Source organism: Anopheles stephensi, chromosome 3, assembly GCF_013141755.1.
Source record: "Anopheles stephensi strain Indian chromosome 3, UCI_ANSTEP_V1.0, whole genome shotgun sequence".
Classification (NCBI taxonomy): domain Eukaryota; kingdom Metazoa; phylum Arthropoda; class Insecta; order Diptera; family Culicidae; genus Anopheles; species Anopheles stephensi.
Genome location: NC_050203.1, coordinates 14,023,970 through 14,047,281, shown reverse-complemented (window position 1 = coordinate 14,047,281; position 23,312 = coordinate 14,023,970). Strand labels below are relative to the sequence as shown.

General features: G+C 42.9%; 1 protein-coding gene across 1 annotated transcript in view; it reads left to right on the top strand.

The window, feature by feature from the left end:
- Positions 1 to 23,312, top strand: part of LOC118514368 — an 87,230-nt gene that overhangs the window by 56,968 nt on the left and 6,950 nt on the right. The window contains exon 5 of the mRNA XM_036061223.1: positions 16,684 to 17,267. Coding sequence (XP_035917116.1) covers positions 17,133 to 17,267 — 135 coding nt within the window. The 5' untranslated portion in view covers positions 16,684 to 17,132. The remainder of the gene's footprint in view (positions 1 to 16,683; positions 17,268 to 23,312) is intronic.

The window sequence follows — 23,312 nt, the reverse complement described above, 5'->3', positions numbered from 1 at the left end:
CAAGCAATCAGGCTGGAAAAGATGATGTTGCTTGTGTGTAAAAAGTTGAACGGTTTATTGCGTTCCGGGTATTTGTTGTTAATGAAGTTGGATCATTTTTTCTTAGATGGAAAGCTCATTTTTAAGCTCAAGAATAATTTAGTTTTGAAAGGAAATAATTGACAAAATCTCTCTATTATTAAAACGCATGTATTCAAATTCTCTTTCTCCGATAATCTAACTCCATCCATCCTTATTTAAATCCCCACGAGCAGAGCAATCAATGGATCTACCCAATTTTTTCTTTACGTAAAACGATCTGATTTCATCGGGAAAGCCCGCTCGTCAACGGTCCGATTATCGTGCCGAGGCCACCCAGTTAAACGATTTTATTACAGCAACGAGAAGAAAAGCGACATCACAACAACAATACCACACACACACACCGCCGAAACTACACACACTTTCTAACAGCAAAAAAAAGACCAATTGACCTGGGACACTGTTTAGAGGCAAGGCCGCTAAGTACAATTCAATCACCAACGACTACATGTTCGGTCACGGGAGGCCCGTCACATAAAGGGGCCCGTATGTACGACACGGGCAAACAAGGGTAAGAAAAAATAATCATGATTCCCGCGTCATCATTTGCTCGTTGTGCAACCGAAAAGTTGAACCGGCCCGTTTGAAACACCCGCCCAAAGGTGAGGCACACCAAAGTGAAGTGTGCGTTGCTCGGGATAAAGAAAGTTCCCAACATTTGTCACACCTTCATCATAGCTACAGCTGTGAGCAGTAAATCAACTGATCGAACCACCAGCGTACGGGTCACCACCATTAATCTATTTTCTTCTCGCGCCAGAAGCGAATGGAAAAACGGCACCCAAATATCAAGCCGGAGTAGCAGGCGGGTGTTAGCGTTATGCCGTGGCGTTAAAATGTTGCGACGGAAGTGGGCTGCCAAATCAAAAATTAACTACTACTACTACTACTACCACTACTATAGGCCAACAGGGGCCATCCCGCGCAAAACGAGCGAGAGCAAGAAAGGAAGCAGATGGTGTCCCCCCACATTGTGGTCGCGTTTAAATTTGAATACAAAACAAATTATAAACGAATTATGTGTGCCCAGCCTACATGCCCGGGGAACATGTTGTGGTGTTGCCACTTACCCTCCCGGAGACAGTAACGGTCGGACAGCTTTCGCTCGTTTTGGGGTAGCTTTATTTATGATCCATCATTTTCACTGGCACACTGGTGAAAACGCGCTCGTGATTCCCGGGACAGTTCGCATTTTCGGCAACACCGGAAGCTGGGACACCCGCAGATTGTACGCAACCGATTGCCCATTTTGAGAACGGATCCAATGACGGATACGCAAATTGGTAATCTGCCAACTGCCATCTGCATGTGTATGTGTACGAAATTAATGGCTTGCTGCCGTAATAATGAGAACAAGTCCTGTGTGTGGTTGGGCCTTTTTGTTTCATCGCAGGCATGGAATTAATGTTTGCTTAATTTAATATCACCGGAAATGGGCCACTACTACTCCTTTTACGTAAGCAAGTCCCATTTTTGGGGCGTACGGTGTCTCGTAAACTCCAGCACACGACGCTTATAATTTAAGCAATAAATTTAATCTAATCTTCGTTTGTTTTGGTGACCGGTACTTCAATGAAAATTTGCGTATGAGGCACAAACGATACTTGAAATGAGTAATGTATGTTCTTGTGCGTAACACGGTTAATGCGTTCCAGATGAAATCTGCGCAATTCGGTAAGACTACCTGAAAATAGACTTATTAACGAGGACGATGAGAATTTTATGTTGAAGTTAACTTAACGGATAATTTTTTATTGGAATTACTCGTCCAATAAGTACATCACAAAAATAGTACTTCTTCCTCTCAGATAACTCTGGCCCAGAAATAGGAGCCTCCAACGGTAAAAATCTTCTCTGCATTGAAGAACCAACAAAGAAACAAATTAAAACTTGTCCAGCTTTTGCGATTCTTCACAAATCAAAAGGTAGTAGGTTGTTGCTGTTGGAAGTTGAGAATCTCTTTGACAGTTATCCAGATGTCTCGATCCGAGGTCCGAGGCAACAATACCATTAGGTCGTCAGAAGCCTTCATTAGCTAGAAACGCGACTCAATTTGACGATCGTTCTGATAAAAAGACTCAAACCTAGTCAAGCATTTGGTCGGAAAAGTTAAAATTTGATAATCCATAATCAATTACCATCACCTTAGGTCTTCTTAACTTGAAGATAAAGCTGATAGAATAACTCACAAGATACTCAATCTTGCTTCCTAATTTGAAACTCTGAAGTAATATCTTAAAGCAATTCAATCAAGCCTATGATTAAGACGAAATTTTTTTATTCATCAAGAACGGGAACAACTGGCCGTATTGCTACAACGAAATTCTAAAGGTTTGAGAACCTAAAACTTTTACCTGATTTAAGACTTTCGAAGCTTTTTCCTAATCAAGCCTTTACTTGTTAAAAAATTGTTTTATTTTTTGCAACGTTTTTCCATTAATCAATTCCAGTTGCAAAAACAAATCTCATCACTAACAGCGGACTTTCCACTGATGGTTAATTTAACAACTTTTTCCCTCGAAACCGGAAAAATTACACTCATTCGCCCGTTAACCTAAAGCTTTCCCCCAAACACAAACAAGCTCCGATTAATAGCAGCTTTGCTAAGATTTGCGCAGAATAAAAAAAAATGCGATGCACAATCCCAAAATAATTCGATACTCCTCACGAGCCAATCAGCCCAGCACGGGTCGTTTGGGAAAAGCGCGAAGAATCGATATTGGAAAATTACCTCTCATTAGTTTGTGTTTTTCCCCGATTTTCTTTGCTTCTCTTTCTATTCGTATTCATCTTCTCCAGCCGAAACTGCCAACTTGCCATTTAAATGCTGCTAATTACAAGATCATCTGCACTGTCGGAATAGACATTTCCCAACCCAATTTTGCTTGATTAGCGGTGAGGGGGAAGTTGAATTCCTTAACAGTCGCTTGTGTTTTTTTTTTTTTTGGCGAACTATAGTTACTGCACTCTCTTTAAAATACGCACCTATTAACTTATTACTAGGTAAATGGTAATCCAATGGCATCCTAGACATCCAGCAGCAATAAACACTTCCCTTCAGCTACGGATAAGATCAGCAACGCAAAAAAAAAGTAAAGGCACAGTCAAGTGGTGTTTTTAAAATAAATGGCCAACCACCTTGCACACCATCACCCCAAAGTGCAACAATTTAACGGCAAGGGCAACTTTGCGACACAACGAACAAAAAAAAAACAATGCAAAACTTAAATCGAACGTACAAACGACTCCACCGATTGTTACCCTGTACTCTGTTGTTGTTGCCGTTCGCGACTGACATTTGGCGAGATCCAATTAATCACCGTAATCCGCCAATCCTCCCTGCCAGGAAAATGCCGTTTTTTCCCATGCAACACAATGAGAAAAATGCTCGAAAGAGAGTGTAAAGTCTTTACAAGGCTAGCAAAAAGGGGGAAACCGTAAAGATACCGACTCACATTTCACCGAAGCAGTTCTTTAAAGCACGATTCACAAAACAGACAATATAAACATAAAAGTGGAGCAAACGAGGGAGGAAGCAAAAAAAAGGAAGGAGGAAAAACAAAAACAAGCATCCAACCACCCACACTCTTCTCACAACACTGGCAGTCTTCTTACATGCAGGCGCGCACATTATCCTTCCCACCAAAACACTTTCGTTCATAATCAACAAAATTATATAATTGTACAGTGCATAGCTGAGAAAGCAGTGAGATAAAGCTCAAATCAAAATGCCGGTTAATTTCCTTCAGCCATATGCGAGAGAGCGAGAGAGAAGAAACACTTCCATAAACGAATTATTAACTTACACTGTTGGTGAACGCCACGTGCTTTTAAATACTCGCCATCCCATTGTTCCGAAACGCGTTTAATGGAAGTTTTTTTTGTTTTGGATGCTGAAGCCTCGAAAAGTTATGAGGAAATGAGAAAAATCCCCCAAAAGGCTTGCCTTCTTACGTGATACGCGTGCTCCACATGGTGGTTCCTATCGAGAGCCACCCACCCGATTCGAGAGGTGATTTGAATCGCTGGCCGCTGAATTGTAGACATTGGTCTGCTCTACGTAGGACATCCGACGATCGGAAGTCGCGATAAAGTAGTCCGATAAGGTGCCCACTCTCTGATGCACAGATGCCTTAAACTTGCAGCTCACCAAAAACACTAGCCCCAAACCCAAAGCTAGATATCCGCAGCACTGAAGCCCCAACGAAGCGACCACCAGCGAAGCTGCCTTCAATCATCGAACAAATCGTAATGATAATGGGGCGGGCTAATAATGTTGATTGAATTGATCGTAAACATTTGATAAAGCGATAATTTCCATTCATCCTCGCCTTCAACGTGCCGGTGCGGTCATTTGCTGGCGTCGGTTCGAAGTGAATGGTTGCCCTTTTCGTTACTGCATTAGGGCTTCGCAGATTTTGCTGAGGCACCCATTAGTGAAATAGTGTTTATCGCTTTCTTTAAATACCGTTCTGCAGTACACGCGCATATGCTTAATGTTTGCACCGAAATCGTTATTTATATTCTTACATAAATTATGATTATCAACTCTCTAATCTCGTTTGAGTGAAAGGAGTTTTTAAGAAAAGACACAGCATAACGCACAGTCAAAGGTTGTGGCCTTCCAAAAACACAAACCACCAGCTGATAGTACACAATAATGCTAAGCCTATCGAAATCGATTTTTTTTCTCCACTGCTCATGAACAACCGCTCGCTCGTTTCCCCGTGGCGGTGTAATTAAATGATTGGATAATGAGTAAATGAAATGTACCAACAACCACCCAACAACACGGCCAAACTTTAATTGAATAAAGGTGCAACGTTATCATGCGCACGGAAGGTTAAAACGAAACACACAGCGTTACAACAACCTTGTGGCCTACATTCGGTTCGATTTTCCCGAGGACCCGTGAAGCAATCGTGCCGATTCTGATTTTTTTTCTCTCCTCTTCTGCTGCAATTTAATTAGGTTTCCAGCCTTCGCTTTTCCGTTGTGTGTGTGTGAGTCGCAGTGTGTAAGGTGAATGTGAGCATTTTGCTCAATAGCCGCCGCCCGGTGCTGTGAAACTCAACTTCTTGGTGAGCTTGATTTGGCGTCGCGCTGATGAAGCGAGGCCAATTAATGTCGGGCTCAATTAAGCTACGACGAGATATTGGCTACAGAGCTTAGCATATCGTTAAGCAGGATCGGGGTATGCAATGTGCGTGTGTGTGCCTTTTGCAATGTACCTTTGGCAGGTTTGCAGAGTGCACGAGGAGGCTGCATATTATGGGACGTTTTGGATGGGTGTTACGGGTGTTGATTCATTGTTATGGTCATTCACGACGTTGTAAGTGAAGCATGCTCATTCATAAATCAAGAATGGCCAGAATGGTTGTTAATAGGGGATAAATATTTTAACAAGCAAACAATTAATCGGGCATTCTTAAATCATGTGGAAAATATTTCTCATCTCGTCAATAGTTTAGTTTTGGAAGCCTCAAGGACATGACTATCTCAGGGAGAACATAGGCATGATGCTCTTAATCAAAATCTTAACCAAGAGCTCTTATGCCGAATGGTCCAATTAGTTTAAGAGTCCTCTAAGACAACGGTCACTTTGTCCTATTGCTTGTTCTATAGATTTTGCAAGTATTTCAACATTATTTTCTCAAGAACAACTCGATGGCACAACGTCAGCATTCGACAAAAACATCTTCTTCTTTTTTAGTTTAACGTCCTCTTATTATAAGGTTATGGCGGCCATTTCTAACTTACCAGACTTGTTGATACCGCATAGTTGGATAGTCACTCCTCACTATTGGAGTTCTCCCAGATGAGATACAATATTAATGTTTGAGATGGGGATTAACCTTCATCGACTTCTTCTTAACTTCTTAATTAGCTTCCGAGAACTTCTTAAAATCCCTTGAATATACCTTGGAGGATTAGCTCTATTTCTATGAAAAACCGCTTACTAGCCTGTAAGATTTTTTTAAAGGATATCCAATCAAACGACTAAGCGTCGATAGTGTTTGCCTACTTCAAGTTTAATTGAAAAGAAATATCCCGTCTACAGTACGGTCAACTCTTTGCAATTATCCCAATAAACCTGTCCCACCCAAAGGTGTTGAACGTTTAGCATAGTGAATAGGGGAAAAAATAAACTCTATCAAACACTCTAATCGTCGGCTTCATCAAACGAACCAGCAGCCGCACAACACTCAAACAATCAAAACATTAGAGAATCGCCTTGAGGCAACCAAACCAAGCCCTCCGGTGACAGACGAACGATCGAAATCGATCACCGCGAAGGGTGTTTCCTGATGAATTAACTGCCACGTGAGAGACCACAAGAAATCGTTACTCCCATCCCCACTCTCCCGCGATTAAATGTCTCGCCCAGAAAGGCGGTCTCGGATAAAAAGGTGTGAACGCTCATTAAAAGCATCCCTTCGGTAAGTTCGGGAGCTGGGATGATCTCACCACTCGATCGGTTCTCAGCTTTGATTCCCGGTAAACGTAAGCCCGTTTTCTAGTGCACGAAACACCTTTCGAAAAAAACCCGGTGCATGGAGGTGCTTAGCTGACGAGAGATTTTTCTCACCCTCGACGATGGACCGTTTTCGGAAGCGCTTTTCCAAGCGTTAAACACACGTCGGCTGATTTTATTGCCGGTCTTCCTGTTTTTTTACAGTTTTGTGGATGATCGTGATTAGTTCACCGCTCACGTTAGTGACCTTTCGATTAATTTCATGATACTTCGCGTGGTGAAGCGAGGTGATGATGCAAGCACAACCCCCCTAGAAACTAATTGAACCGTTCGCGTATCTCGACCTCACACCACCGTCCGCACGTCAAACGTCTCTATAAATAGTAACGATCATGATCTTCCATCTTGGACGAGAAAGTACAGCTCCCCAAAGGATGCTGTGTGATCTGTGTCCGCTCGGTAACCAAAACCTACGCATACGTTGACGATGACGTCTTCCGAACCGGTCGATGACCCTTGGGCCTCCCAACGACGAAGGGATCCTTTTGGTACAGGGAATTTGCAAACCGGAAATTCCACTTCCAGACACGAAGACATTGCACTAAGACCATCGAATGCGGAGAGCATGGATTAATTTGTTCAGCATCATTTTTTGTGCCGTTAAAAGAGGCAAAATCCTTACTTAAAGTACCTATCTCACTTGCTCAGTTGATCGTGATATTGATATCTTGGACCTTGAGCTCGTTGGCGCATCATCCTTTCTCTCTCTCTCTCTCTCTCTCTTTTTCTCTCTTTTCGTCTTTCTACCATCCACTCGCCAATCTGTGGGTGTTGCAGCCTCCCAGTGCCAATCTCTTACCATCTCCTGAGAGGCGCACTGTATCGCGCCAACTATCATAAACGCATCATGCCCTTCAGGAGGGGCCCCAAGATGACCACTCCAGGGCAGCAACTCTGAAAGCAGACGAGCAGAGAATTTCACCATAAAATAACCATACCAATCCAGCGCTGGCTCGCCGTTGTCGCCAGAAAGGGGACGCCGAATACATTAAACAGAACCTGTTATGTCTTGACCGGCTCCACCGTCCGTACCATGCGTCATGCGTTTGCGAACTACAATAAACGCTGACGCGTCTGCTGCAAATCATCGGCAATTCTTCTTCAGGCACAATAATGCTGCCCAAAAAGCACTTGCAGCTCCTCTTCTTAAGAGTCTCTTTTACGATAAGCTTCCAAAAAAACCTCGAGTACGGAACATTCAACAGGTCTCGGAGACCTTTGTGCCTTATTTTAAGCACTTGGCAGCTGTGTATTGGGGGTTCGAGTTTTGCGCGCAGGGCAACAACAAAAAAAGAACTCCAACCGCATGTCGTTTCGGTGCACCTTGCACCTACACGGCGTGCCATTTGTGCGCGGTAGTAAATTATGACTCTGTCAGGCTACCAAGCGCACGCGGAGAACGCCAGAACGACGTCCGACGACGACACCTACGAAAACGTGCTGTATGTCGGTGCACACACACACCTTCCGGTTTCCAGTGCAAATGGCCGCGCCACGCAGTGTGTGGCGACGTTTGCGCGACTCACGTCTTCAGCTGTTGTTTTTCTTCAGCGTGTTTAATTTCGCCTCCACCGTACGGCCGAAAGGCGGTAATTACGGTGGCGTTGAGTGTGTGTCTCGCGCGCGCGGAACTCGCCAACGGTACGCCTCTGTACGGAAACACCGTGTGTGTGTTTGCGTTGTGACATCCTGTTTCGTGCCGGCAAGCGAAATCAGCAGTTTAGGTTTTCCTCACTGTGTTGCTTTAGTTTGCTGTTGTTTGGTGTGATGGAAGTATAACATCGGTCGGTACTTTGCTAAATAATTGTCTTAAATAGCCCACTTGTTGAGGAAATGGAATGCATGATCGCTGATGTTTCTGTTGGGTTTCTGTTATATCTTCCGTTTGCTAGCAGGAACAAGACTTGCATTATATTAATTAAAGCTAAAACAGAACCGAATGAGAACGTCATTCTAAAAACTTATCGTTTAGGTACTATATAGGAAAAAAAACTAATGCTTTTAGGTTAGGTTTTAGGAAATCATCGTACTGCAAGAAATGTCTCAAATCCTATACTTGTTCTTCCTATCAAATCGGGTAGAACTATCAAGTTACGGTCCATTGGTAGACCAGGACCTTGCGATGTCCTTGATTTACAGGAGAAATAGAAAGATAGAGTAGGAGATATATATATTTTTTAAATTTATACCTAAAACTAAGTTGCAAACAGATTACAATCCACATTGATTAGGAAATATTTTCATTTCGAAACCGTTAGTTGGGATTCTTATGTTATTTATGAGGCTCTTTATCGTGAGATGACATCACATCCCGCCAGTACTTGATGCGTTTCTTCGTGAGTTCTTCAATGGGTTTCGAGAGTCAGAGCTCTTCCATCACTCTAGTTTTTCTGAAATCGCTAACCGTTGCAACAATGCAGCGTGTTCTGAGTCTTATATATCCAGAATATTTCGCCTATGCTATATCAAGCGCAGGGCAATTGCGGCCCGGGTTTCACACGACAAAACCGTGGCTTAAATCTCATCAAGACCGCCACCCCGTACGCAGGACTTGAATATCCAGCTACGGGTAAAATCAAGTCATAGAAAGCCAGAAAAGGCAGGAAGAGATCTCTTGAGATCTTTTGTGCCAAATAGGAGGATATACCAAGCTCCAGACAGGGAGAGATACTGTAGAGAGTGGAAATATCTGCTGTAAGGTGGTTGAATCCTAGAAACTAAAGCCTTTAACTTTATTTAGCCTACTGGTTCGATAAGAGGCAATGTATATAATTTATTTATCGAGCTTCAGGACCTTACAATACACAACTTACAGTTGGTCCCATCAGATGCCAATTTTTTTTCAATTTTTTTTTCATTTGAGTTTTGTAATGCTTTAGTAAAAAACAGTTTTTTTTTTCTTGCAACTTTTGCTAACAAATTTCCAACACAAAGAATAAGCTGCAATGTTTCAACAAATTAGGACATTAAAGCACCTGAAGAAGTATTGCTTAGCTTCAAAATAGGCTAGAAGTCCATAATATTTTGAAAACCCACAACAGCAAGCTTAGCAGTTCTTCGTTTATTTATTCATCAAACTACTTCACCAGTAGTTGAAAGAGCTTTATCGCACTTGACTTCCTTTCGCTGTAGGTCATTGGCACTTGTTACTCAATGCTTGTAAGCTTCACCATTTCCTCCACCGTTCAAGGGGATCAATATTTTTGTATGTTACCTCCCTTCAACAACTGCTGCCCCATATGGACCCGTTTGTACAATTTTCCAACCTCAGTAAAACTGTTCCTCAACTGTCGGTTGGAAAAGCGTCTGCATTCAGAGTCACAAAATCGTACCACCGGTATGCGTTCGATTCGTTTGCGACGAAAGGAAAAATGTAATTTCCCGCCATTCGCCATTACACAACTCTACCCATTGCAAGTGGCTGATCGATGCCATACCATACCAGTAGAAATAACTAAAACGAAACACACACACACACCGGCTCGATTGCATTAAACTGTCTCGTCCCGCATCTGCAAATTGTTACGCAGAAAAGCGGGAGGTGATTTAATTTCCAAAAGCCACAGTAACAGTTAACACAAGACGCCTCTTGTCGCTTGTGTTTCAGTTTCAGTTATGCGATCGGGTCGGGGTTTTTTATATTCGTACACACCGGTCACGGAGATGGAAAGGTGTTAATTTTATCCGATACCCGGGAATAATTCACACGGACAATTGGCAACCGTTGGTCGTACGGGGAACCGAAATGGTATGGCGCGACGATCATCATCGTCTCACGGATTGTTATTAATCGGTGCAAAAGGTGTAAATTGGGGAGACAGTAAAATCGCTCATTATGCAGATCTGTCACAGGTTAATGTTTCATTAGATTTTATGAAGTATAAGCTGCCGAGTTGAAGTTCGTAGTTATTCGCAATGATTAAGTTGTTTTTAACGTAACTTTTATCTTTAGCATCCGAAGCCATAACGTTGGTACCTGATCTTTAAACCATAACACTTACTATTAGACAAAAATGGTTTTCCTTTTCTTTGCATTACACCACTACTAATGTAGATGGTAAACCAAAAAAAAATCGCAGTCTAAAAGTCCAGTAAGAAAAAAAGGCAACGAATCAAATAATCAACCTACGAGCGAAAGTAAATCAAGCGTTCCTTTCAGTTTTCTTCTCCATTTAGGTGCTGTTTTTATTTATGCTTGTCTTCTTTCTCTCTCGCTAATACAGCTTCAATTCAGTCAAAAGCTTTTTTATTACAAAACAATGCAAAAACCCCATCACAATCACCATCCCCAAAATTCCATTTTTGCACAAAAATTCCAAACGACCGTCTTACGGCTTTTTTGCACTGCCCATCATCGCCATCATCATCGTTCCGGCTGACGTATTCTGAGACTGGGCGATCTTTACGTTTTTCATTACCCTTTTTTCATTGCTCTCTGGTTGAATCCCGAGTTGGATTGGGGTTTTTGTTTTTTCAGCTGGCGAATTTTCTTTTCACTTTCGTTACATGTGCGCCACTACAATGGAGAGCGTCGCGTTTTTGCTCCGTTTTTGGAACTTTACCCACATAAATCAAACACCGTGCACGGGAACACGAATATTTTGATGAATTGGTTACCGGGTCGCCGGAATGCATCGTGGCTGCAGTTCCATCAATCACACGCGTCGCCCAATACGGCACACTCTTTCTGCCAATAGCGCCATAACGACAGCAAGCAAAAAGAGAGGCTGATGTTTTGTTTTGTGTTTTCATCATCATTTTCCCCTAGTTTGGGTGCTTGTTTTCCGCGTGTCTTTTCACTCAACCCCCCATTCCCTTTTTTTTTTTGTTTCCACCCGTAACCGAAACCCAACCCATTGCCGGCCCCGTGAGGTGTGAGACGAATAAGTTGTTGTTGTGTGAAATGGTGAAATAAACTAATAATTTGGAAAGTATTTATCGATCCTCCTTCCCCGATCGTGAGGAGAGCCAGAAGCAGAAGAAAAAAAAACCCACTGAATGGCGTACACATAATAGAAGGCAAGATGGTAGAAAGGGGAAGGGCTGCCAGTGGAAACGGATGGAAAACTTCTCCAAACTCATTATCCTATAATGTGCGCACGGGGATTGGTGCGCAAAATTACGCAACAGCGTGCCAAACAACCCTAGTGCCCAAAAAAGGGAGCATCAAAATAGTGCGCCACCGCATTGTGCGCAAACAATCGGCGCGTGTGTGAGGCGCGCATGTTTTCCGAACCCTTTATTGTTGGTTTTGCGTTTTCAAATTCCACACCTGATTAGAGCGAAAAGCGCGAAATTGTCATGCTGTAGGAGAGACGACGATGTGTGAGATAACAATTTTGATGGAAATTGCAAAAAATTGACCGACTTTAAATAGTGAAAACCAGGGAAAAAAAGAAACAGGTATCGCGTGAATGGCTCACAGTAGACAACACAAAAACACTCCCACCGCTTTATTTGGACTGGCAGAACAGTACATTAATTCGAAAAATTACCATAAATTCTCTAATCGGAAAATTATTGAAATTATTATAAAAATTTTAATCCTTTTTCAACTTCAATTGTTCTACTGGAAACAGTAATGTCATTACAACTTTTCCGGTCATGATATTTGTAAATCAATAGATGATCTTTGGAGTGAATGGCTCACAATAAAACACTCATGAATGGTCCAGCCAATTATGTTGTGATAGGAAAAACTGTATTCTTTTCGAAAATTTATTTACAATTTAAATTTATAAAAGTAATTTAATTAAAAAAATCTCAAGTAAATAGCTCATAATAAATAACATAAAATTGGTCCCACCAAAAATATTCTGCCTTGTACCTTTTAATAAAATTTTTACAAGGATCTACGTAAAGTGTACGTGCCTAAAATTGTGAAAAGATTTTTACTTTTTACTTAACGGTTCACAGTAAATAACATAGACATGGTCCCACCAATTTTCAAGCATAAGAACAGTTTACTATTGCGAGAGTCTATAAAATATTTTTTTCTATAAAAAAGGTCATGTTTGAACTGGATGATCCAAGGCAGAAGACCTATAAAAATTCCTCCCATTTTTTTTAAGAGGTATTGGTTAATAATAGTAGACGAATAGTTCTCCTCAATAATCCAATACCATAAGATATAAAAACCCGACCAACTTCCATATTCGTGTCAACAAGAATTAATTTACTTTAAGTAAAAAGCATTAATCAAATGAACTCAATTGAACCATTTTTCCACCTGCCTGCAGGGACGGAAATCTCTCTCAACAACCTTCCCCTTTCTCCGTGACCTACCGAGTAAAAACCAAAACCGTTTTTCTTACATCCTAAGTGGCCACTTGTTGCTGCTGCTGCTGTTGCTGCTGCCGTACGGTTCGATTGCAACCCCAAATCGCCGCATCATTACATAAATCGGTTCCTACGGGCCACCGATCGTTTAGTTGGCGAGAGCTATCCATTATAAAAGGGAAGCCTAAATGTGCTACTCGCTGCAAAACAAAACAAAAAAAACAGCACACCAGACGGATTCCCTTTTGAATCGGATCCATTCAGGTTGGAGGCGATACTTGAACTAGATCTCGTCACTCAAACTCGCTTTGCTGCTGCTCACTTCAACCCAACGCTCACTCCGCACTGATCAGATGGCGATGATCGTAGTAGATTACTTCCGGACGTAATTATTTGCTAACCGAGCGGACGGTCCGAACCGTTTTGCCCGATTTGTCGGAGCGTAGAGGGAGCAAGAAAAAAAGCAGCAGACCTAAACCTGATCGTGATCATGTCTTGCAGCCCATCAGCGACTGGTGATGCTGCAAACGATGATGTGTAATTCTCGACTTCCTTGCCAAGCCTTCCCTTTTTGCTAGCAAAGTATGTGGCAGTTCAGATACGTTTACTTTTTTGTTCCCCCTCGCACCTCACTTACTTCTTCAGTTCCATAACAAGCCGGTAGGCCGATCGGTACACGGAATTGTCCAGCAAAGTCACCAACCACAACCGATCGATACCGATATTTCAAGCCGAGACTGCCATTCCATCGTGTGGCCTTTTCGTGTGTGCCCAATACGGTATCGGATCAGTTTTCGCGCGCGATAGACCACACAGACACATCCTTACTGATCTCGGTTGTCCACCTGATTGACTTCCCCTTTCAGTGCTTGGAACTCGTGCTCCAAACGCTACGGTGAAGCATCCTCCGAACATATACATAAATCGTGCAGCCAGCAAGGTCACAACAGCACAAATCGTGTCCAGCTGGTGATCACCAGACGGCACCCAAACTCGCCTTCCAACGCCACACCGGGGTGACAGATTTTCTCAGCAATAGAACAGCATCGAGTCCCAAGGCAACCGCAGTCCATTTATGGTTCCTTGACCATTTGAGGCACACACACGCGGTGGAGGAGAGTCACCTGATACAGAACGTTGTTCCGCATTGGAAAGCCAGCGGGGTGTAATGGCCGGCGAGAAGGCCCCAACGCCAGGTTGTGTACACGAAATTAATTTCAATTTCAAAACAAACCTTCAAAGCACGCTGCTACGCTCGTTCAGATATTGGTTCCTGTGGACATTAGAATTTATAGGTTATGTGATACATTCTTTACCACAACAGCGAAACTATTTCACACCTCGCCCTAACCAACCGTGAAGCTGTCCTAATTGCTTCACCACACACACACACACCCCGAGGACCAAACATATTCTAATGGTTGTCCTTTCCCAGCAGTCCCGGCCGCTCAGTTGTTAAGTTGAGCCAATCAAACGCGCGACAAGGCGCTAGAAGAAAAACACGTTCATTACGTTCACTGAACTGCCACCCCATTTCGGGCGATCTGGCTGCAGTGTGAAACGAACCGGCTCGAGCCATGTCTGACGCCACCGTCGGTGCGCCCCGACATCCATAATTAATTCATAAACTGGAGGATACTGTACCGACCAAGAGAGTTCCACTTACTGTGCACGATCGGACAAGTGCAACCTGTTGGGTGCAAAATTGTGTTTAGAAGAGCAATAAATAGAGTGCCACCTTCCATCGCACGATTTCACTAATGATGACTGGAAGGTTGCCAAATATAGCGGTTTCCTTTACTTTACCGCTCTCATCACTTCAACTTGCCCAGATGGAGCAAGGTTGCTGCATGTCGGGTGAATTAAGTCGGTACACTCCTCTCGGGGCAAACCTCTGTCGGCATGGTTCCAGACTATCTTTGGAGGTCATCGGAAGGTCATCTTCGAAACATTTTCATTCCCAGACTGCGCTGCGCATGAATTTGCATTATTGCACAAGTGATTTCTTAACACCAGAAGAGCTTTTTTGAGAGCCTGTACTAATGTTTAAAAGAGAATCTCATTGCAGTACTTACTTGATGTTTAACAAACACGCTTGTTCTTTCTGTTAGCATGATATGTTTTTTTGGGATGTAAAACGCACAATCATGCATGCTTCAACATTTGACCTACACGGCACAAAAAAACCTTGTCAGACCAAACGGCCCAAAAGGTCACTCTGAGTCATCTGAAAGTTTCGTGCCTTGCGCGTCTATTGACATTGCTCTAACACTGGTGGCCTTGTCGTCCCGCACCGTGTACATCGACCAGCGGGTACAAATGAACTAATCAAACAGTAAGAAAACACTGTTTGCTAATACTTTGCCTAGAGTCTTCGCTTTATCAACGGCCACGATCGGTCGGGTTCTATATCGCGTGGCGGCGATGTTTCACAAGAGCTAGCTTCGAAAGTAAACTTTGCGTTCGTCCCGTGCGAAAACTAGCACCCACAATCTCCCTCCTTGTCGTACTGAGTGGGGTAGTTATGGGGTTATGAAGGTGCTTTTTTGATCACAGGACTACCCGCTCACTGACATGGCCGGTGTGCGTAAACAAGCGTGAAGTAATTCGCTTTTCCATTCACATCGATTTGCTCATTTGCAACAAAGTACTGAACCCCGACGTATGACACTTGATCATCGCATAGTTTTTTTTTTTCATGCCACACACACACACACAAACTCGATTGTTCGCCCTCAAAATACATGTATGCTCACAGGAGCACTCCAAAGCAAAGGATGGGAAACAGAGATTCGCATTCGGCGAATGAAAGCACCGTGGCAGCAATAAGTGGCCGCAAAAATTAATATTCATGACTCTCTTGTTTATTTTCGGCTCACAAAGATCGCACCGCAATCTGTGTCGGTGAGGTTTAATGGTTACGTCTCAGCTACACACACAAACACACTCACCGCTTGATCGATTTTCTACCGATACCAGGCGCGCGGAAGACTTGATGCTGATGATGCTGTGCAGAATGGACGGTTTGGCAAATATTAAATATTTACCCAAACGAGCAACACGGTTGTACAGGTTGCCAGGTACGGTTGAAGATCGTATGCAAAGCAACAACAAAAAACAACGAGAAAAAAAACCTGAAATGGGCATCCTAAAATTCAACGTCGACGCTGAGGTTCGTCGCTTTTCGTTTGCCAGTAGCATTGTAGTCTTTCGTTCCTTGTTTTTTTTTATTCGCTGCCTTCTCATCGTTTCGCGTCTATCAGCGCTAATGTGGTGGAATGTTTGCTACAAATTACGTCACCGAAAACGATGCTAAAGGATCGCTGGATTGGATTCTGGTGGTGGTGGTGGACGTGATGCTGCTTGCCTGCTTCTACCGTCGAAGGTCTTTCGACCGGGAACTGAAATATGCTCTGGCGGTACGCTAGCAAATTTGCCACCGTACGACACTCAGTTTTTGGTGGCTCGTGAGTGTGGTCGGTTGTAAAAAAGCGAGGTAATCCTTACGGGTGACCATTAGGCTAAGTGTACCGAGTACAAAATAAAGTCAAACAGGTGGTTCATATCGCGTTGGGCGATAAGAATTTTCTCTCTATCCCGATTAGTGGTTGTGCCACCAACGATGTAGGTCAATCGCTCGATATGAGGCCATTGGCCTCCATTTCAGTGCGCAACACAAAAACAAAGAAACGTCCCACAGTTCGCCCTATCCACCACACCCATTACACGCAGAAAGAGGGTATTCATTTGTGTTTAACGTTTTGATTGCTTCTCTGTCCCATTTTCAGAACCGAACCACCGATCACCCGTGCCCATGGTCTGACCCAGGCGATCGCGATCGACCAGCGGAGTAGCGTTCGATCCTTACCGTAGCGTTCCATCGGAGAGCCGCATGCACCCGTGCCGGTTTGCGTGGTGTGCTCTAATGATACGCTATCAAGCATCGGAACGCGACCACCGCCGAGGGATCACCGTGCTGATAGCAGCGAATAAAAAAAACCCGCAGCAAGAAGCATTAATCATCCGGAACCTGAGCTCTGCCTTCGAAGCCGGCCGAGCCTGGAGGGAGTAAAAGCGAGCGAACCGTTTTGCAACGGCTCCGGAAGGATAGCAGCGAGAGGGTAAGAGCTGCCTGAGCGCGGCGTAGCGCCCGCACTGTTAAGAGACCCGGAACAAATTTAGAACGGGCGCAACGGAGCAACCAGATATATGCCGATCGACGCCGATCGCCTCCAGGATGAGCACGAACTCGCCCGGAACGCCGAAGAAGTGTCGGCTGATACTGCAACAATGTCTCGCGATACAGCTGACCAAACCGGGCAATCCGCCCGAAGACTTCTGGATGTACGACAGTGGCTACACGATCTTTCAGGTAAGTGGGTGGGAAACAGGGATTGGGGATTGGAAAATAGTGTGTGTGCCCAGCACACATAGGCTCTTATTTTGCACGGGCAAAATGATTTGTGTGATTATTGGATACGGTGCGATTGGATGCGATTGGATACGGAACGTGTGAGTGGAATGCTTTCGTAGATTTATGGCACGATGAATGCAGTGATCGCGTTTACGTTAAATCATTACATTTTTTTTGTTACGATCGCTATTTATCTGTGCGATCAAAGATTGCGACTCTGCAAGAATGTTTGATCTACAAAAAATGAAAGGCTAGAAGTGATAGAAGTGGTTAGTGATATATTTTTTTAGTCGAAGAGCTAGCGTTAGCGAGCAGTATGAGTTTGATGATAGCAATCGTTAGTGCAAATTGGTAAAGTGTTGTGAAGTTAATATCTTCTCGGGTATCTCTACAGTATCCCTCGACTTGCGCCTTATTCAAGTTATTTCGATATTTAGATGTGACTCTCCGTTGAGTAGATTGCAAGGATTTCCTCCAAATCTATTTTAAATTAGTTATTTCGATCCTCAATTTTGGTCATGAGGTTCGATTCCAGGTCCTGTCGTGCGTTGCATCAAAGAGTCTTGTAAACCATTATATGGCCGGCATGACGTAGCAGTTAATAAAGCCATGAAGAAGAAGCGTATCAACTTATCCCAAAAATCTATATCTATTTTATCTCATCTACTTTATTTCAAACTTATAAAATACTGAATGAATCACGTTACTTCACTTTTCCAGTAAACTTGTTTCATCATGCACTAAAACTAATTATTCCTTTCAACCCTTCCCACAATCATCCTTTCCAACTAATTTACCATCGATACTCACTTTCTCCACCGATCGCCCCGAATGCTCTCGAATAGATCGCGCGCGCGCGAAAAGCCAAACGAGTTTTCCGCGACCGAGGCCAAACGACCTTAGCGCCGTGTGCAAAGCGTGCTTATCAAGAATGCAAATCGCTCACCCAGCGGTTTGGTAAACACACGTATGTCCCTCTCCGCACACATCGTAGGGAAAGTGATCTCCCGTACACATCTCGCATGCGCCTCCGAGAAGTGACAGAATAAATTATGCAATCCGGTTTCCGGACCGCTTCTCCGATCCTTTTCCCATCCCACCAAATTTTCCTGCACACATCCGGATGCATCGGATCTAAGGCGAGCAGTGTCGTTAGTTTCTTGTCTCTCGGCGTTCTCTGCAACATCCGATCATTAAGTAAGAGCTCGCGGCACATCAAGATAAGGGGTAGCATTGTTATCATCACAGAGGGAACAGCGAAAAGAAAAACGAAACCCCTGTCGGCACGCAATAATCACTCGCGGGCAGGTTTTTCTTTCCAGCACGGTTAGCAAGCACGGTGACAGATACGATACGGAAACGGACCGACCAACATAAACCCAAGTCCACAAAGAAAAGTCGACCGAGTCGACGAAACGAGCATTTTTCCACCGATCGAGCTGATCTTTATTTACACACTTTTACGTGCAATTTAATGCACACGCAATTATTTGCAGTTATTGCAGCGCCCGGGATGCATTTCAATCGCCTGCGGTTGGTTTACCATTATTGTGCCGACCCTCTACGGGGAGGGCTTTAGGGTTTTCCGTTTTGTGCTTTTTCTTTTCACACCACTGCTGATGGGGTGTTTGTTTTCTTGACTCTTTTTTCCATTTCGCTAATTGCAGCTGTTTGATGTTGTTTGTTGAGATGCCTTTTTTTGTCGTTTGAGCTGGGAAACCTTTGACGATCCTTCGTGGTAGGGGATTTTCTCACCACTTGACTCTCTTGTGATCACTGAAATACTAAACTAATAACTAAACTAGTTATCTATTTTTAAATGTAAAATTTTCCACCCAACCCACACTAGCGGAAAAAATAGGAAAAACATCCCCGATGGGTTTGGTTTCCGATTTGTAGCAAGTTTTGCGCAAAAAAAACGCTTCCGCCCTGAGCCCAGACGCAAACGAACAACAATTACCGATGAACATAACACATTAATCGTTAAGGAGGAAGCACAACCAGCTTCACCGACCGTCTGCGAACCGGTCTTTAGGTCATTATTTGTTCGCACATGCACCATCGGACGTACACATTAAACCCTGAAATTATCTCACTTTCCACCGAGTTGGCATTGACGGACAGTGGAAATAAATCGTACTTTTACATCGGTCTGTTTTCCACCGCTAACCACATTTCCGACCCACGGAGCTGCTGATTAAAACGGGTAAAGGCGAGTCTGGGTTCATCGCAGCCCTGTAATTCTCGATCGTACTTGCAACACAAAAGAATTGTTCTACTGCTAAACAGTTCTAAGAATGGTTCTATTAAAGTTTTCCGTCCGTTTTTCCATGAAACCGATGTCATGGCCAGTTTGCACGGCTTCATCTATTCCCACTCTCGCTCGTGCGCACTGTACGATGGGCGTAGAAATTAAAACCGATTGCTAAATAACAGTTCATTATTCGGATCTCACTTTTATGCTTCGGCTCGCATTGGCTTTGCATTTTGATTTGCACTAATTTGATTAATTGCTTCACGCTAGTGAGGGATCGAAAGGGAATCGGCGGTTTAATGAGCCGCAACTTTAGCTTTCTTTACGAGAGACAGAGAGTCTGTGGAATGGTAGTTTGATCGCCAATCGGCCGTTGCATAATGATGTCGATGTGATGCTAATTGTTTGTCACATAAATGGATGGCTTGGAAAAGCTGTTTAAAACATGTAAAACAATAGGATTTTATAAATAAAATATGTAAATTTTGGCCATAAAAAATAGGTTTATAGCTCAATCAAAACAAACCAGATATTACGTTCATATTTCTTCTGTGTTTTCCCCCAAATAAACACACGACGCACCGTTGGGAAAATAATAAATTCCATTTAAGGGCTTATAACAAAACAGCCGTCGGCACGCATGTTCGAACAGGCCCAAAATGCGGTTCAATCAAATAAAACATCGTATGACATCACCTGAGGCCACTCGGGTACAAGCGTCTCAACAAGTTCTTGTGCAAACAAGCAAACACAGTAAAATACATGGCCTGTTTGCCCGTAGCTAATTCTGGCAACCTTTTGCGTCTGTACCATTTTTTTTCTCTGTCTTTCTCTCCCATTCCTAAGAGAATGTCCTTCGAGACTTTGGGAAACCGTAAAGAACTTCTCCTGCGGGTTTGGATGATTACTGAGATGAATAACTGTTACTTGGTTTGGTTTCGGTTCCCTTCCTGAGCTTCAGCTGTGAACGACCTGTAGAGTAAACAAAACCACAAGCCCTTCTAAGTGTGTGCGTGTGTCTATGAGAATTGGAAAATGTACCCTCAACATTTACAGTTCCGATAGTTAGATCCGTATAGGGGGAAAATTTGAACGAGCCCACCCCAAAAAAAGCAGTTTGACAGAAGTTTTGTACACCAACGCGCTCGAGTGGAAACCAAACAAATAATGCACAGAGTACATATGCGCTTCTGACCGGAAATTGAACCAAGGACGAAGCTACGAAAACTCCGCCAAACTCCGCAAAACCCCACTTCAGAACCGCAGCCAACAGCAACAACAACCAACACGCGGCTGCTGTTGGGCCGGAAAATGGCAAGTTGCAGAATTTATTGATTTTTAGTGTACTTCCCATCAGAACTCAAGCTGACTTTGCCCAGAGCTCACCGATACCGAGATAATTTCGAGGGAAATTCGACAGCCGTTTCGTTACAGACAAGGGCGCTTTATCTGTGTAAATTCTACTCTCCGTCTGCTTTCTTCACCGTAATCCGATTTTCAACCTCCCACCACTATCTTTTGCCCTCAGAACCCAATTGTCTTGTTTTGTTTCCGAACGTGCACAAGGTTAGCATCAATGTACGCCTTGCTCTGCTGCAGATGTGTGTCTGATGGTCATTCCCTGTCGAATCTTATCGAACGACGAGCGTATCGAAGGCTGTTTTTGCCTTACAGCATTTTCCCCCGAATGGTGAGGAAAACTCGCAAAACTGAACCCCTCGTACGTTGGATGCGTTTAACGAATATCCTGATTTGTCGTCGGAATATGGTTTGTCGAAAGGGACAAAACCGTTTCTTAAGCGACGAAACCATTCCGTCGGGTGTAAATGGTACATTCGCTTTAAATAAGGGATGAATTAAATCACACACACACGTGCACAAGAATAGTTCGATGGGGGAAACTGGATGCACTGTAGATGATGATGATGATAACGGGTAATGATGATGGCGATGGTTTAGGTAGGGAATCGGGAAGATTCATGTGCAAGATTGATTACATTCGACGTTGGTGTTGACAGGTGGGATTGTTTTCTACAAAAATACAACTTCTGTTTGTTTTTTTGCCGGCGAACTTTAATCACTTGTGAACAATATACTTCTCTTTCAATTTGTTACTATATATAAAACAATAAATATTGACAGGCTTATAACCCTTAAAGCTGCAACTCCAAGCAAATTTAACCGAATTTTTCAACCCTTTCTGGTCATTAATTCATTCATACCTGCTATGGTGTGATTTTTTAACTGGTTCAATTACCGAACGACATCCGGCCCTTCTGTTCATGCAACACCAACTGCTACAAGTCATAAATTAACTTTATTAAAACCGAGGGTTCCATGCTCCGGCTTCATCTTGACTGGTGATCTGGGAATTTGGGAACTCCATCACAATCTCTAACAACGTTTTCCGTCCTGTTTTCATTACCATTAAAGCTAGTACGAATTATCGGCGTCGAAAAAAACCCCCCATCCTGCCCTTTCTCGATATCGTTCTGGAGTAGAGAATTGTGCCCGTGTCAGCCAAACCGAGAGAACTGTGCGTGATGATTAATTCCATTCGCAGACATTCGTGCTTCCTGCTGCCCAACTGCTCTAGCCCAACCGAACCACACAGATAATTTGCCAAAAACCGTCGTGCGGAATAAATCCTTGCTGATGCTCGCTCTCTCTCTCTCTCCTTCTTTTGACTTGTAAAACAGGGACATATGTTGGTATTTTCCCTTTTTACTAAGCGCAAACTAGTCTGATGCCGTTGCTATGGCAAGCGTCATGTTGTGAAGGGTTCGAGATGTTAATACTTTCCACACGAGAATAGACAGTAGTGACGTTTGTCTGGGACAGACGCATGACTATGACTATGAAAGTCAAAACAAATTTACGAGATTCATTTTTGTCATGATTCTACTATAAAACTTATAACAAAATTTGAAACAAAATGTAGAAAATTTCAAAAAACTAAATTTTTCAAAAATCTTTTAAAAATACTTAACATAAAATACCTTACCAATAATAAACAAACATCAGAACAAAAAAAAATGAATAATTCGAGAAAATGTGAGAGAAATGCAGCAATAGAAAGGAAAAAATATACAAAAACAGTAAAGAAGAAACATCCAAAAGGAAAACTGTAAAAGCTTGAGAAATGAAAGGAAAAATTGACAACAAATAATTAAAAAAGAAAAAAAGTGAAAAAGGGGACCAAACTAAAGAAAAAAATAGAAAAATAGAAACAGTATTTATCTAATTTATTACGCATTTATCGTTTCTTATTTTCTAATTTAAAATAATGACACAAATGAAAAGTCAGAGAAGACAGAAAAATGAAAAATAAAAGATAAAAAAGAAAAAAGGGTGGAATTTTATAAATAGTTTTTCTACCTTAGTTATCAGCTCCAGCTGACCCAAACCTTTTTTTTCTTACCTTAAATATCAAACTAAACTTCCTTTAATAAAACCATAAAGACGCTTCTTTCCTTACCACAAATCGTTTCCGTTTGGGACGGGCATGAGCATGAACCTTGTTGTCTTGTGCCACCGTGCTACGCCCAACCGACCGCACGGTCTCCATCAATCCACTACGATTATGAATTCAAATCACACCCCTATTCTAACATTACATCATCTTCATTTCCTGGCCAACGGTTTTTTTGTTTCTTGGTTTCTGTTTCGACTCCCGTCATATTCCGAATGACCGTCGTGTCTGTGCACCTTTCAGACCGAACCGCAGACAGACTGAATGTTTGTGGAAT